Source organism: Heteronotia binoei, chromosome 21 (assembly GCF_032191835.1).
Source record: "Heteronotia binoei isolate CCM8104 ecotype False Entrance Well chromosome 21, APGP_CSIRO_Hbin_v1, whole genome shotgun sequence".
In the NCBI taxonomy this organism is placed as follows: Eukaryota; Metazoa; Chordata; class Lepidosauria; order Squamata; family Gekkonidae; genus Heteronotia; species Heteronotia binoei.
The window spans coordinates 168,040,459-168,054,846 of NC_083243.1; the positions used below are offsets into that span (position 1 = coordinate 168,040,459).

The 14,388-nt window shown below is 43.2% G+C and overlaps 1 protein-coding gene across 1 annotated transcript in view; it reads right to left on the reverse strand.

The window, feature by feature from the left end:
- Window positions 1–5,918: 5,918 nt before the first annotated feature.
- CD5 (CD5 molecule) overlaps window positions 5,919–14,388 on the reverse strand; it is a 29,471-nt gene continuing 21,001 nt past the window's right edge. The window contains exons 8-9 of the mRNA XM_060262410.1: window positions 6,281–6,383; window positions 5,919–5,951 (exon numbers count right to left, since the gene is read on the reverse strand). Coding sequence (XP_060118393.1) covers window positions 6,295–6,383 — 89 coding nt within the window. The 3' untranslated portion in view covers window positions 5,919–5,951; window positions 6,281–6,294. The remainder of the gene's footprint in view (window positions 5,952–6,280; window positions 6,384–14,388) is intronic.

Genomic DNA, 14,388 nt, shown 5'->3' on the forward strand with positions numbered 1-14,388 from the left:
AGATCAGGTTTTCTCTATTCTTTGAACTGTGATTTTCTTTGTTATATTTTGTTTTCTAATCATTCTTTATTATCACCATCAATTTTTGCTTTTACTATAGGATAATTAAAAGTCGTCACCTGTCCTCCTTCCTGTGTCAATTTAATTCATCAGCTGTCAGTTACTCATCTTTGATCTTGCTTCTTATTTCATAATCAGCCTAACATTTGATAATGTCTTCTCCATTAGAATGCCAGCGTATGAGGCAAGACCAAAATGACAAAAAGGTGTTTAGGAACGCAGGGTTTCATTTGTGTGTGTGTGTGTGTGTGTGAGGAGCAAGGAATATTTTGTAAAATTGTTTAAAAGGATGACAAAGGAGAAAAATTGTTGATGATGGCATGATAAACAGTATACTTAAATTTTGGTCTTGTACAATCCCAAAAGCTTCACAACCCCTTAGCGTTTAATAGCTCTCCATTTCCTTCCCTTCTGACACAGATAAACATATTTGGATATACATGGCATTTTTGAAAAGAAAAAAAAAATCCCAGCCCAGTAGTGTGAGAGAAGAAAGTAATGCACAAAGAACACTGTAGAAAAAAAAACAAAACAGGCCAAGAGAAACAAAAATGAAATGTTAGAAAACTGCAACAAAGGATAGTTTGATTCATGCTGGGTGATGAGTGAAATCCTCACATACTGGGGATTATAGGTAGTCTGGTGGAAGTCATTTAATATATGTGGAATAACGCAGGTATAGAAACTATCTTTCTCCTTGGTTCTAGGCACTCTGTACTTCAAAGTTCTTCCATGTACAGATCTTGTAGTAGTTCTTCAGATATTTGAGTTGCATTTGAATTTATCAGAGAAAATACTGAAGCCTGTTTTTGGGCTTCACACTTAAAATCTGTTTTTTAAAGAGATTTTCTTCTCCCATGGATTTGAAGGCAGCCGTATACTTGACAATTCACAGTGGGTTATGGGTAGCTAGATACAATCCACATGAGTCCCACATCAGTTGTGATGGGTGTTTTCATGTAGTAAGTGTGTGGGTTGGATTTTAGGACTAGCTTTTTTGTATTCCCCTCCTAGCAGTCATTTCTGTTCCCGGGAAAGCTTATTTCTGGTGCTATGGTGTCCACATGCTTTAACAGGCACACAGGGCAGGAGGCTGCAACAAGGAGGGGGTGATTTCACCCCATCAACCTGAATGGCTGTTACACAATGCAGGCCTCGTGACTCCAGGAGTCAAATTCCCTGGAGTTGGAAAGGACTGTTGTGGGGAGGAGAACATGAGAAAGATCTGCGACTCATCACCTTTAGCTGACAAACCATGGAGTCTAATCCTGTATCTTTACACTTCTTAGGAGCAGTTATTGCAAAGTGCAAAGGCTTCTTGCTTCGGAATAGTTTAGACTTAGAGGCACACTCCACAGACAGGAAAGTACAAACATGCCCTTTGTCCTTATAATTTTCTGTGCTTGTATTTGAGTAAAAAATGTCAGATACGATGCTCTGATTTCTGAACCTGTCTCAAACTTCATATTGGACAAAATTCAACCATAATTCATCACTTTTAAGTTCCATTGAACTCAACAGCAGAAAGTTAAAGGATGTGCTTGAAATAAGGGGGGTTTAAATCATGAGTTGCACTCACTGTCTTTTACATCTGACATGACTTTTTTCTTTGGATGGGTTTATCCTTTTGTGTTTGTGTGCTTTTGACTTGCACTAAAACTAGCAGTCAGGATTCTGATGGTGAAATCATTTAAGTTTCTCTGGGGATGGTGTTGCTTTGGGTAAAGGCAGTGGCACAAGCTTGAAGTAATCTGTTGTTATACCAGGATGTAAGCATAAAAACTTATACTGAAACTTTAGTAAGGTTCATGAATATGGGGACATTCAGCTCTGTATCTGAATCTCTGAATTTGCAGCGGAAAGTAAACTTTGACTGGACTCCCAGAGAATGCAATTAAACTCTATTTGTATACAAAAAAAAATTGTGACTTGTAAGGACTGGATGTCAATAAATTTTATTTCTGATAAATATCTATGATGCTTTGAAAACTGTTATAAAAGTGATACAAACTGATTTGAAAGAATTTAGTCTCTGGGTATAGGGTAAATTGGTTTGAAAGAAAAGACTCCCTCCCTCAAAAAAATCTTACTTCCTGATCTAGTTAATTTCACTCCAGAAAGTAACGATTTTTTTAACAGCTAGAAGATACTGGCTTAGAGGCATATGAAGGGGTTGCTGGCTAGATAGAGGAAGCACTGTGGAAATGAGCGCATATAAAACTTGTTCATAGGAACTGAGCCAGTATCTTGAATGGTAGCATTTTTAGTATGAATTTTAATATCTTTCAAGACACTAAAATGTTTTGAAAGTTCCAAAAGTGCTCTGCCATGCTTATGATGGAAGGTAGGAGGCAAGTTGTACCTTCAAGACCCAAAAAATTTTATTCAGAATGTAAGCTTTCATGTGCTAGAAGCACACTTCATCAGACTTTGGGTAAAGTTATTGAGAGGGCAGTGGCAGGAGTTCTTGGATGACACTTCCGTACTGGACCCATTTCAGTCTGGCTTTCGGCCGGGTCACAGGACGGAGATGGTACTGGTTGCCCTCATGGATGATCTCTTGAGACATCTGGTTGGGGCGGCTCAGCAGTGCTGCTGTTACTAGACCTGTCAGCTGCATTTGATACAGTCGACCACCAGCTACTCTTTCGCCACCGTGCTGGGGATCTGCCCTTCAATGGCTTACCTCCTTTCTCCAAGGCCGAGGACAAAGGGTGGTTATAGGGGAACAGCTGTCCCAGAGACACCCACTGATATGCAGTGTGCCTCAGGGGGCGGTTCTCTCCCCAATGTTCTTTAACATCTACACGTGCCCCCTTGCCCAGATAGTCCAGAGATACGGGCTGGGTTGCCACCAATATGCAGATGACACCCAGCTCTATCTATTGATGGGCCAATCCAGCTGTGCCCTGGAAGATCTGGACCTAGCTTTACAAGCCGTAGTGAAACGACTCAGGCAGATGGACTGAAGCTGAATCCAGCAAAGACAGAGATCCTGTGTCAAAGTCGCAGCAGCCTGGGTGGAAAGATCACTCTGCCAGCCTTTGATGGGACACCTTTTGTGCCAGCCTCAAAGATCAAGAGCTTAGGGGTGCTCCTGGAGCTGTTGCTGGTAATGGAGGCCCAGGTAGCAGCCACTGCCAAATCCGCATTTTATCATCTTAGATGGATAAGGCAGTTGGCCCCATACCTAGAGTGCAATGACTAGGCAACAGTGATCCATACGACGATCACCTTGAGAATTGACTACTGTAACACCCTCTTTATAGTGCTGCCCTTGACTCAAATTTGGAGGCTGCAACTTTTGCAAAATGCAACAGCCATATTGTTAATGGAGCTACCTGTATGGGTGCACATTCAGCCTGTGCTGGAAACATTGCATTGGTTGCCTGTGGTGTTCCGGATTCGCTTCAAGGTGCTGGTCATAACCTTTAAAGCCCTAGATGGCCTGGGACCTGCTTACCTTTGGGACTGCCTCTCCCCATATGAGCCCCAGAGAGCGCTTTGTTCAGGGTCCCAAAGCCACCTTAAGATCCCTGGACTGAAAGAGGCTTGACTGTCCATCGCCAGAGCGTTTTCAGTAATAGCCCCTGCTCTGTGGAATGCCCTTCCTGAAAACACCAGGGCCCTGCAGGACCTGCCACATTTCTGCAGGGCCTGTAAAACCGAATTATATAAACTTGCCTTTAGAGGTTGAAGCGAGGTAGCTATTACTCCACGGCATCGATAATCCCACCGAATCATCATAACTGAAGTAAGAACATTCAGAGTAATTAAAACACACACATCTTGGTTTCATGATTGTAAATTGTACTGGTTGATTTTATTGCGTAATCTGTTTTTAATGTTTTATATGGTTTAATTTGCTGTTGCTAGCCGCCCTGAGGCCGCCAGGGGAGGGCGGGATATAAATTTGATAAAATAAATAAATAGGATGGAATGGCAAACAGTCCTAAATATAAACTGGGCAGTGAATTAGTATGCAAAATCATGGAAATGTTTGTTATCAGATTAAAAGTATCACAATTTGAGGTCTGGTGATTGTTAGTTTATGTTAACTGGGCTGTATCAACAAGGGGGCAATATAATATAACATAATACCATTCCATCCTATTGTCTGATGAAGTGTGCTTCTAGCACATGAAAGCTTACATTCTGAATAAAACTTTGTTGGTCTTAAAGGTGCACTTGATTCCTACTTTGTTCTATTGCCTCAGACCAACACGGCTGCCCACTTGGATCGATCTATGATGGAAGGTATTCAATATAAGCCAGTGGCAAAATATGCATGTCTCCTACAGCATGATGTCCACACTGCTGGAGGTTTGTTTTAGGTTTTCCTTGATACAGTGTGAAGGGTTACAAAACTGGTTTGACAAATGACACCTGTGGACTCTGTATACAGTGTTTCCAGGAAAAAAATATGTACATAACCATAAGACTATATTCAGTGATGCCTATAGTTTGTAACCTATCCACCCTCTTCCCTCAAGTACATACATTTCTCCATTTCTTCTATATGCATTTAGTTGCAAAATACTGTGGATTTGGAACTCTATAGTTATTTAACCATTTGCTGAGTAACCAGTTAATGCCTTTAAACACTGTTGCAAGTACTTAAATCTGTTATAAGACATGTAAAATTTGTCTCAGTGCCTCAGAAAGATGAGATAGGTTGCATACCCTCAAACTACTAATTGAGATTATTAAATGATTTCTGTGTAACTGAAAAATCACCCTATCAACTGCATGCAAATAACTTTTTAATCCCAATGTAAAGTATAATAGATGATTTGTCTTTCCTATATAACTTCCATCAGTTTTTAAAAAATGACATTGCCTTCCTTGTCTGGGGGAATCAAAGTGGTGAAATATTTCAACTGGAGTATGGTTACTTTCAATTTTTCTGTGTCATTTTGTATTGATGGGCACTGCGTTAACTCAAGATGCAAAATGTCAGCCAGCTTTTAGACTCTGAACTGTAGCTCACATTGCCTTAATTGTATACAAATCTCCAAATACAAATCACATGTTCCTTGTTGCAGGTATGGTTATCCCTTATATTTTTATTATACACCCAGTTATTGGCATGCCTTACAAGTAACAGATATATAAGAATAGATACAACTTAGAAATTATATTACATTTGAATTCAGACAAAACAACAGAACTCATAATTTACAACTGGCTTCTATGTCTGCTCAATTACAGCTCATCTATAAATCATCATCATATTAATACTCCAGTTTAGCCAGTAATATATATAATACAAGCATATGCCATTTTGCTTGGAAACAATCAAAAAGAGGAGCCCTGCTTCAAACATTAGTGTGTTCCCTGCTTTTTAATCACCACTCTTTCTTGGGTAGCTAAAACCATCCAGCCAGCTGTGTGAGGGCCATACTGTGTGCATGTGTGCGTGGCTGCTGAAACTTTCTGAAGGTTCAGCTCATGTTTCCGGAAATCCCAGCTGGTAGTGGTTGCCGGGGTCATAATATTTTGGGGTAGCCAAATAGGAATAACCAATCTTGCAAGGTGCAGCAGTCCTAGTTTTTAAGTTGTTATTGATTGAAAGAGCTGGCACTATCAGTGCTACTAAGACTTAAAAGTCTAACAGGATCTTTTAGATCATATTGGGACACTCAGAAATCCCGTTTGAACTTTGCTTGGACTTGAAAAACAGATCATTGTTAACTTGTTAACAGATCATTGAGATGAGTGGAAGACAGATATTCTACTTCTTGGTATGTAGGAAAAGTAGTATGTTATATTCACATTGAAGAAAGTAAAAATAAGTTGCAGTTGGTATTCATGGTGACTAAGTAACAAACTGGGATTTTATTGGTACTCTTCCTCCTCTCATTTTCTCTTTTATTGAATTCTGCCTGTGCCTGCAGGAAGAAAATGAACTTCATGAAATTCAACCTGACAAAGAAAGAAAGAAAGAAAGAAAGAAAGAAAGAAAGAAAGAAAGAAAGAAAGAAAGAAAGAAAGAAAGAAAGAAAGAAAGAAAGATCACCTGCATGGTGATATTACTTTTGTTTCCCACAGATCCTGAATTTAAAGGACTAGTGATGCTACAGATTTAAGTGTATTTCAAAGATTCTGAACTCCAGCTGCCCCACCCCCAAAGAAAGTGGTTTAAATATATGGTAAATGTATGCACCCTAATTCTGTGGTTTACTATCCAATAAAGTACATAGCATAGAGTTATTCATACCTGTTAGGGAGATTTTATAGCTGTTGCGCAGAACACAAATCATAGTCACTGTCAGAGGAGTACTCTAAAGGGTTGGAAGATCTATAGGCTGCCCCTTCCAGAGCTATGATAAGAAACAAGCATTCTTAGCGTCAAAAGCTGCTACATCCTAGAGAAATGCCAAGTGTAGAGACGAAGGGCCAAACCAGACACAATAGAAAAACCCATGTTTAATTGTGCTTTTTGTTTGTTTGTTTTAAAACAAAAGCCCAGCAGGAACTTATTTGAATATTAAGCCATACCCCCTGATGTCACCATTGTTTCACACAGAGCTTTTAAAAAAATATTAGGCCACACCCCCTGATGCCAAGCCAGCTGGAACTGCATTCCTGTGTGTTCCTGCCAAAAAAAAAGCCCTGTGTGTAATTTATTCATGCTTTCCCCCCATTCATGTGGAAGGTGGAGAAGGCGGAGTCTGTGTTGTTCCCCCTCCCCGAAATGGAGCACTTGAGCAAGAGGAGCTTAAACCCTGCACGCTCTTTCCCTGATCAGCCACTTGTGTCTCATGTAAAGTTTCTCCTGAGGATCAGAGAACCTTTCAGAGTGGAGTCTGATGTTATATGGAGGTGTGCTACTACCAGGGATGGGGGAATTGCTGAGGACCCACCTTCCCTCTTGCCCTCTGCAAGCTTAAGCAGATCTTTGTATGCAAGGTGTTATTTCTCATGTTAGAATCTGCCCAGCACCTCAAGTATATTAATTAGAGAAAGGTGGGTAAGGAATAGAAAACATAATAATCACAGATATAATAAAAGCCTTACGGGTGACTCAATCCTCAATTTTTATTGAAAGTTGTGGCTAGCACAGGAGTGGCTTTGTACTCTGTCACCACTCCCCATGTCATTGGGTAGCCTTGCTGTGACCCGCCTACTGCTGGCCCTGTCAGGCCAGAACCTCATCAGTCAGCCTCTGACCTCTGATGAAGACAGTTGTCTGCTGAGAGGTTCTCCTGGAGCCTTACTGATTACTATTGCCTTTCCTCAGTCCATCTCCCCCCCTCCCAAAACAATGCTGCCACCATTTTTCCGCCTCCATCTAACACTGCCCGCCAAAGCTGCACTCACCCAGTACACTCCCCCCACCCCTACTGTTTAGGAAGTGAGGTATTTATATTTATAAATATGCCAGAAAATCCTCAAGGGGCAGTATTCCACCTCTTCGTTTACAGCACAGTTTGTGGTTGAATCCAGTGTGAACTAATATCATGTGGCACACATACTTATTTGAGTAATATTGAACATTGTTTAATAACTATATACATGGAAGCAAACTCTGACAGAAAACAGTTAAATTTCTTCAACAGAAAAGGAATGTTCCATCACAATGGGGGGAGGAGCAGTTCAGCAGAGCAGATAAACAGGCTCTCTATACTCTATATTCTCTATACTCAAACCCCCTTTCGACCTGCAAATGGTTTTCACTCTTTCTAGTCAAATTAGGCTACAGTAGGCTGCTTGCTTTAAAAGGCAGGAAGCCATTTGAAGGCTCCCTTTCACTTCCTTCCACCTGCAAGTGGGAAGGGGTGAAAGGCAGGCTTCTAACAACTGCCTGCCTGCTTGCCTATCTTCCTGTCACTTCTCTGTCTCCCTCCCTTCCTTTCCCTTTATTTTATTCTTTTCTCCCAAACTTTAACACAACTCTCACTTCATTCATTCCTCTCATTCTTTCTCTGACTTTTTCTTTCATTCTGTCTATCTTCCTTCTCCTTTTTACTTCTCTCACAGGCCTCATTTTGGGCAGGAGCTCACAGAACTGGAGTTCCAGAACCTCTAAATTTTATTGTGATCTTTTTCTTAACCTCCCCCCCCCAAAAAAAATACTTGCTTCTGGGCTCCATTGTTCAAACCCCCTTTGAGAATTTTGCTGAACTCTTAAGATTTGACAAACTTTTTAATATTTTCCCCCACAAAAAATGGGGAAATAACTAAAATATATAAAGCACACAGATAGAAATCTTTATCATGCCACTGTGGCCACACAGGAGAAGGCAATTTTAAAAGTATGATGGGAGTAAGATGACAATTATAATTCAAGATGCATGTTAAAGTAGATGCTGAGCTGATATAATTTAGTCCCCCTTCTGGAGATTTCAGGGGTGTGTGGGATATTCAAGAGTTATGCAGATGAGTTGTGCTAATGAGCTCTGGCACCTCTTCTTCTGCAAAATGACTCCTGCTCTCACTCCTTCCCCCCTCATTTTTCTACCACCTTTCTGTTCTTTCTCTGTATCTTTATATTTCATTCTGGCTGTGATCACACACACTAAATAATGCACTTTTAATTAGGGTTGCCAGGTCCAATTCAAGAAATATCTGGGGACTCTGGGCATGGGGTCAGGAGCAATGTTCCCTCTAAGCTGTGGAGTCTTGTGAGCAAAAATTCTACTTTGTGAGCTACTGGTAATAAAGTTGTGAGCTACTGCATACATTATTGTGCTCTGGGGTCATCCTTCCTTAGCTAAGACAAAAAGATGTGAGCTTGAGGCTAAATATCTGGGAGCTAGCTCACACTAGCTTAGCTTAGAGGGAACATTGGTCAGGAGACTTTGGAGGTGGAGCTAGGAGGCATCAGGGGTGGGGCCAGGAGCAAAGGTTTGGCAACAAGCATAATTGAACTGCAAAGGGAGTTTTGGCCATCACATTTAAAGGTACCACACACCTTTTAAATGCCTTCCCTCCATTGGAAATAATGAAAGATACCCCTACCTTTTGGGGGGCTCAGAGAATTGGACCCCCTGGTTGAATCTTTTTGAAACTTGGACACTTTTTTGAGGAGAGGCACCAAATGCTATGCTGCAAATCTGGTGCCTCTACCTTAAAAAACAACTCCCCTAGAGCCCCAGATACCCACAGATCAATTCTCCACTATACCCTATGGAAATTGGTCGCCATAGGGAATAATGGAGTACCCAACAGACATTTCCCTCCCCCACACACACTTTCTGATGACCCTAAAGCAGGGGAGGGCCTCAAAACTGGGGGATCCCCTGCACCCACCTGAGGATTGGCAACCCTACTTTCAATCCACTTCCAGTGAACTTTCTAACTGGGTTTTACTTTGGGTTGAAATAGAGGGCCCAAAAGGCAATTTAACTATGGGAGTTTGTTATCACACACCAAATCAAAAGATAGAGGATGACTATAATATGATGGAAGGCTTAAAGATGGTGGCTAGACGTAAAAACTGTGTCATCATAGGTGATTTTAACTACCCGCAGATTGATTGGGTCAATATGAGTTCTGGTCGAGAGACAGAGATTGAGTTTCTAGATGCTCTCAGTGACTGTGCTATGGAGCAGATGGTCACAGAAACTACCAGGGGTGGGGCGATCCTGGATTTGGTCCTAAGTAATGCCCACGATTTAGTGAGAGATGTAAAAGTGATCGCATTGCTTGGGAGCAGTGACCATAACGTTATTGATTTCACCATTTGTATAAATAGAGAGTTGCTCCAAAAGACCGGCACAACCATATTTAACTTTAAAAGGGGTAAATTCTCTGAGATGAGGAGGCATGTGAAGAGAAAACTGAAAGGAAAGGTAAATACAGTCAAAACCCTTGGGGAAGCTTGGAGGCTATTTAAAACTACAATCCTAGAAGCTCAGATAAAATATATACCACAAGTTAGGAAAGGCACAAACAGGTATAAGAGAAGGCCTGCACGGTTAACAAACAAAGTAATGGAAGCTGTAAAAGGTAAGAAGGACTCCTTTAAGTGGTGGAAGGCTAATCCAAGTGAAATTAATAAAAGGGAACACAGGCAGTGGCAAATCAAATGCAAGGCTGTGATCAGGCAGGCAAAAAGGGACTATGAGGAGCATATTGCAAAAAACATAAAGACCAACAATAAAAATTTCTTCAAATATATTAGAAGCAGGAAACCAGCCAGGGAGGCAGTGGGGCCCTTGGATGACCAAGGGGGTCAAAGGATTACTGAAGGAAGATAGGGAAATGGCTGAGAAGCTGAATGCATTTTTTGCCTCCGTCTTCACTGTGGAAGATGAGAAGTGTTTGCCTGCTCCAGAACCACTTATATTGGAAGGGGTGCTGAAAGACCTGAGTCAGATTGAGGTGACAAGAAAGGAGGTCCTACAACTGATAGACAAATTAAGAACTAATAAGTCACCAGGTCCGGATGGCATACATCCAAGAGTTCTGAACGAACTCAAAGTTGAACTTGTGGATCTTTTGACAAAAATATGTAATCTTTCATTGAAATCTGCCTCTGTTCCTGAGGACTGGAAGGTAGCAAATGCCACCCCCATCTTTAAAAAGGGTTCCAGAGGAGATCCGGGTAACTACAGGCCAGTCAGTCTGACTTCAATACCGGGAAAGTTGGTAGAAAACATTATCAAGGACAGAATGAGTAGGCACATTGATGAACACGAGTTATTGAGGAAGTCTCAGCATGGGTTCTGTAAGGGAAGATCTTGCCTCACTAACCTGTTACATTTCTTTGAGGGGGTGAACAAACATGTGGACAAAGGAGACCCAATAGATGTTGTTTAACTTGACTTCCAGAAAGCTTTTGATAAAGTTCCTCATCAAAGGCTCCTTAGTAAGCTCGAGAGTCATGGAGTAAAAGGACAGGTCCTCTTGTGGATCAAAAACTGGCCAGTTTGGTGTAGTGGTTAAGTGTGCGGACTCTTATCTGGGAGAACCGGGTTTGATTCCCCACTCCTCCACTTGCACCTGCTGGAATGGCCTTGGGTCAGCCAGAGCTCTGGCAGAGGTTGTCCTTGAAAGGGCAGCTGCTGTGAGAGCCCTCTCCAGCCCCACCCACCTCACAGGGTGTCTGTTGTGGGGGAGGAAGGTAAAGGAGATTGTGAGCCGCTCTGAGACTCTTCGGAGTGGAGGGCGGGATATAAATCCAATATCTTCTTCTTCTTCTTCTAATTAACAGGAAGCAGAGAGTGAGTATGAATGGGCAGTCTTTGTAGTGGAGGACGGTAAGCAGTGGAGTGCCGCAGGGCTCAGTACTGGGTCTCATGCTCTTTAACTTGTTCTTAAATGATTTGGAGTTGAGAGTAGGCAGTGAAGTGGCCAAGTTTGCAGATGACACTAAATTGTTCAGGGTGGTAAGAACCAGAGAGGATTGTTAGGAACTCCAAAGGGATCTGTTGAGGCTGGGTGAGTGGGCGTCAACGTGGCAGATGATGTTCAATGTGGCCAAGTGCAAAGTAATGCACATTGGGGCCAAGAATCCCAGCTACAAATACAAGTTGATGGGGTGTGAACTGGCAGAGACTGATCAAGAGAGAGATCTTGGGGTTGTGGTAGATAACTCACTGAAAATGTCAAGACAGTGTACGATTGCAATAAAAAAGGCCAACGCCATGTTGGGAATTATTAGGAAGGGAATTGAAAACAAATCAGCCAGTATCATAATGCCCCTGTATAAATCGATGGTGCGGTCTCATTTGGAATACTGTGTGCAATTCTGGTCACCACACCTCAAAAAGGATATTATAGCATTGGAAAAAGTCCAGAAAAGGGCAACTAGAATGATTAAAGGTTTGGAACACTTTCCCTATGAAGAAAGGTTAAAACGCTTGAGGCTCTTTAGCTTGGAGAAACGTCGACTGTGCGGTGACATGATAGAGGTTTACAAGATTATGCATGGGATGGAGAAGATAGAGAAATAAGTACTTTTCTCCCTTTCTCACAATACAAGAACTCGTGGGCATTCAATGAAATTGCTGAGCAGTTGGGTTAGAATGGATAAAAGGAGGTACTTCTTCACCCAAAGGGTGATTAACATGCGGAATTCACTGCCACAGGAGGTGGTGGCGGCTACAAGCATAGCCAGCTTCAAGAGGGGGTTAGATAAAAATATGGAGCAGAGGTCCATCAGTGGCTATTAGCCACAGTGTGTATATATGTGTGTGTGTGTGTGTGTATATATATATAATTTTTTTGGCCACTGTGTGATACAGAGTGTTGGACTGGATGGGCCATTGGCCTGATCCAACATGGCTTCTCTTATGTTCTTATGTTCTTACTGTGTGGACTGGCAAAATCTAGATGGAAAGTGCTTTGAAACTGGATTGAAATGGCATTATTTAATGTGTGTGATCGCAGCCTCTGTCTGTCTACCTTCCTTTCTTCCATTTCTCTTTGGCTGTTTCTACACTTGGCAGAAAATACTGTCTGTGCATATTTAAAAGTAATCATTTACATTGCGTATTCTTCTGTCTTGCTTTGCAATTTCTTAAGTCTTTTAAATTTATTTTTTTGAATGGGCAACAAAAACGCTTTCACCCTGGAGTTGCCCTGCAGTTCTCAAGTGTACTTTTGAACAGGAGTTTTCCTGAACAGCAGATCTAACTTTGTAATTGTAGAACTTTCCCTCCAAGTTTTAAAACTCCTCCCCAAAGCCCCATCCAACGTTCACTTGCGAGAGAACTGATTCAGGAAGTCACTAGGTGCGCTGCTCAGAAGTGCGTTGACTTCTGAAGTGTGTGCTCTCCTCCAAGCAGGACTTCCTTCACAAGGAAAGCCCAGCTCAGAGGAGAATGCCCCTGCCTGGCTGCTGTTGTTTTCAAGGTGAAGGCAGCTGGGCAGGGCTTTGGTGTAGCTTCTCTGAGCCGGGTTTCCCTTGCAAGGGAGGCCCAACTCAGAGGAGAATGTGCCCCGCCTGGCTGCTCTTGTCTTCAAGGTGAACGCAGCCAGGTGGAGCATCAGTGTGGCTTCTCTGAGCATAACTTGGAGGAGAACGCTTCCACAGTGCACTCTCGGAGGTGCTCTGTGCCTCCTAGAGTGCACTGTGCAGGCCTGGCTCAGCTGCAGCCTGCCCATCCCTCCTTCCACACCGCTGTGCCTGTTCTCTCTATGGGCAGGGGTGCGACAGCAGGGCAGATGCAGTTGAGGGGCACAGGACAGGTGTTGGCCTGGGGTGCCCAAGGCCCTAGCACTGGGCGTGCCAGGGTCCTGGGCAGGTGAAAGAGATGGTGGCAAAGGAAGACAACCTCCAAATGGCTCAGTAGATCTGGAACAAAGCTGAATGGGGAAAGGATCTTTCACTCTTTTCTCTCCCATCTTTTCCCTACCATTCTCTCTCTCTCTTTCATTCTGTTTATCTGTCTTCCTTCCTTCCTGCCACCTACATATTCATCACACCCCTCCCGAATATTTTTTCTAGGGTCCGCTGTATTTCTTCCTACAACGGGTTTTACTGTAGCCTTCCCAAGCCTCCCGCCCTGGCGGGAGAATACTGGATTTTCAGCCTCTTTTCCCGCTTTCCATAACTCTGGAAGCGGGGGGAGGAAGGGGGAATGGCGCCAAGGAGCATTTGCGTCGTCCGGGGAGGAGGTGCTGAGCCTGGCAAGGGAAATCTTGAGAAGGGAGGCTGGCTCGCCAGCGAGCGGGTGGAGGTGGCTGCCGAACGCAGGCGGGTCTTGACGGACTCCAATGCCCGATGCTTCTCCTCCTCCCTTCCCTTCCCACCCAGCCCCGTTGCAGCAGCCGTTCTTCCTTTTCGCAAGCTGCTTCCCGCGCCCAGTCAGCTGGCTGGGGGGGGGGGAGGAGAGAAGCCCCGCCTGCAAAGGACCATGTGCCTTTGCACCTCCGGAGGCTTGATTGCAAGGCTCCACTTTGGGATGGTGTGACTGCTGCTGTAAAGAAGCTGGCAGCAACTCGTGAGTAGAAAGGCCAGTCCCTCGCTTCAGTTGCCAGAAAGGGGGGGGGGAGGGAGGAGGAGAGGGAAACGTCTTCATTATTCCCTATGTGGAGATCAATTCTCATAGGGTATAATGGGGAATTAATCTGGAGGTTTTGGGGGCTCTGGGGGAGCTGTTTTTTGAGGTAGAGGCACCAAATTTTCAATATAGTATCTAGTGCCTCTCCCCAAAGTACCCTCCAAGTTTCAAAACGATTGGACCAGGGGGTCCAATTCTATGAGCCCCAAAAGAAGGTGCCCCTATTCTTTGTTATTTCCTATAGAAGGAAGACATTTTAAAAAGTGTGCTGTCCCTTTAAATGTGATGGCCAGAACTCTCTTGGAGTTCAATTATGCTTGTCACACCCTTGTTCTTGGCTCCGCCCCAATGTCTCCTGGCTCCACCCCCAAAG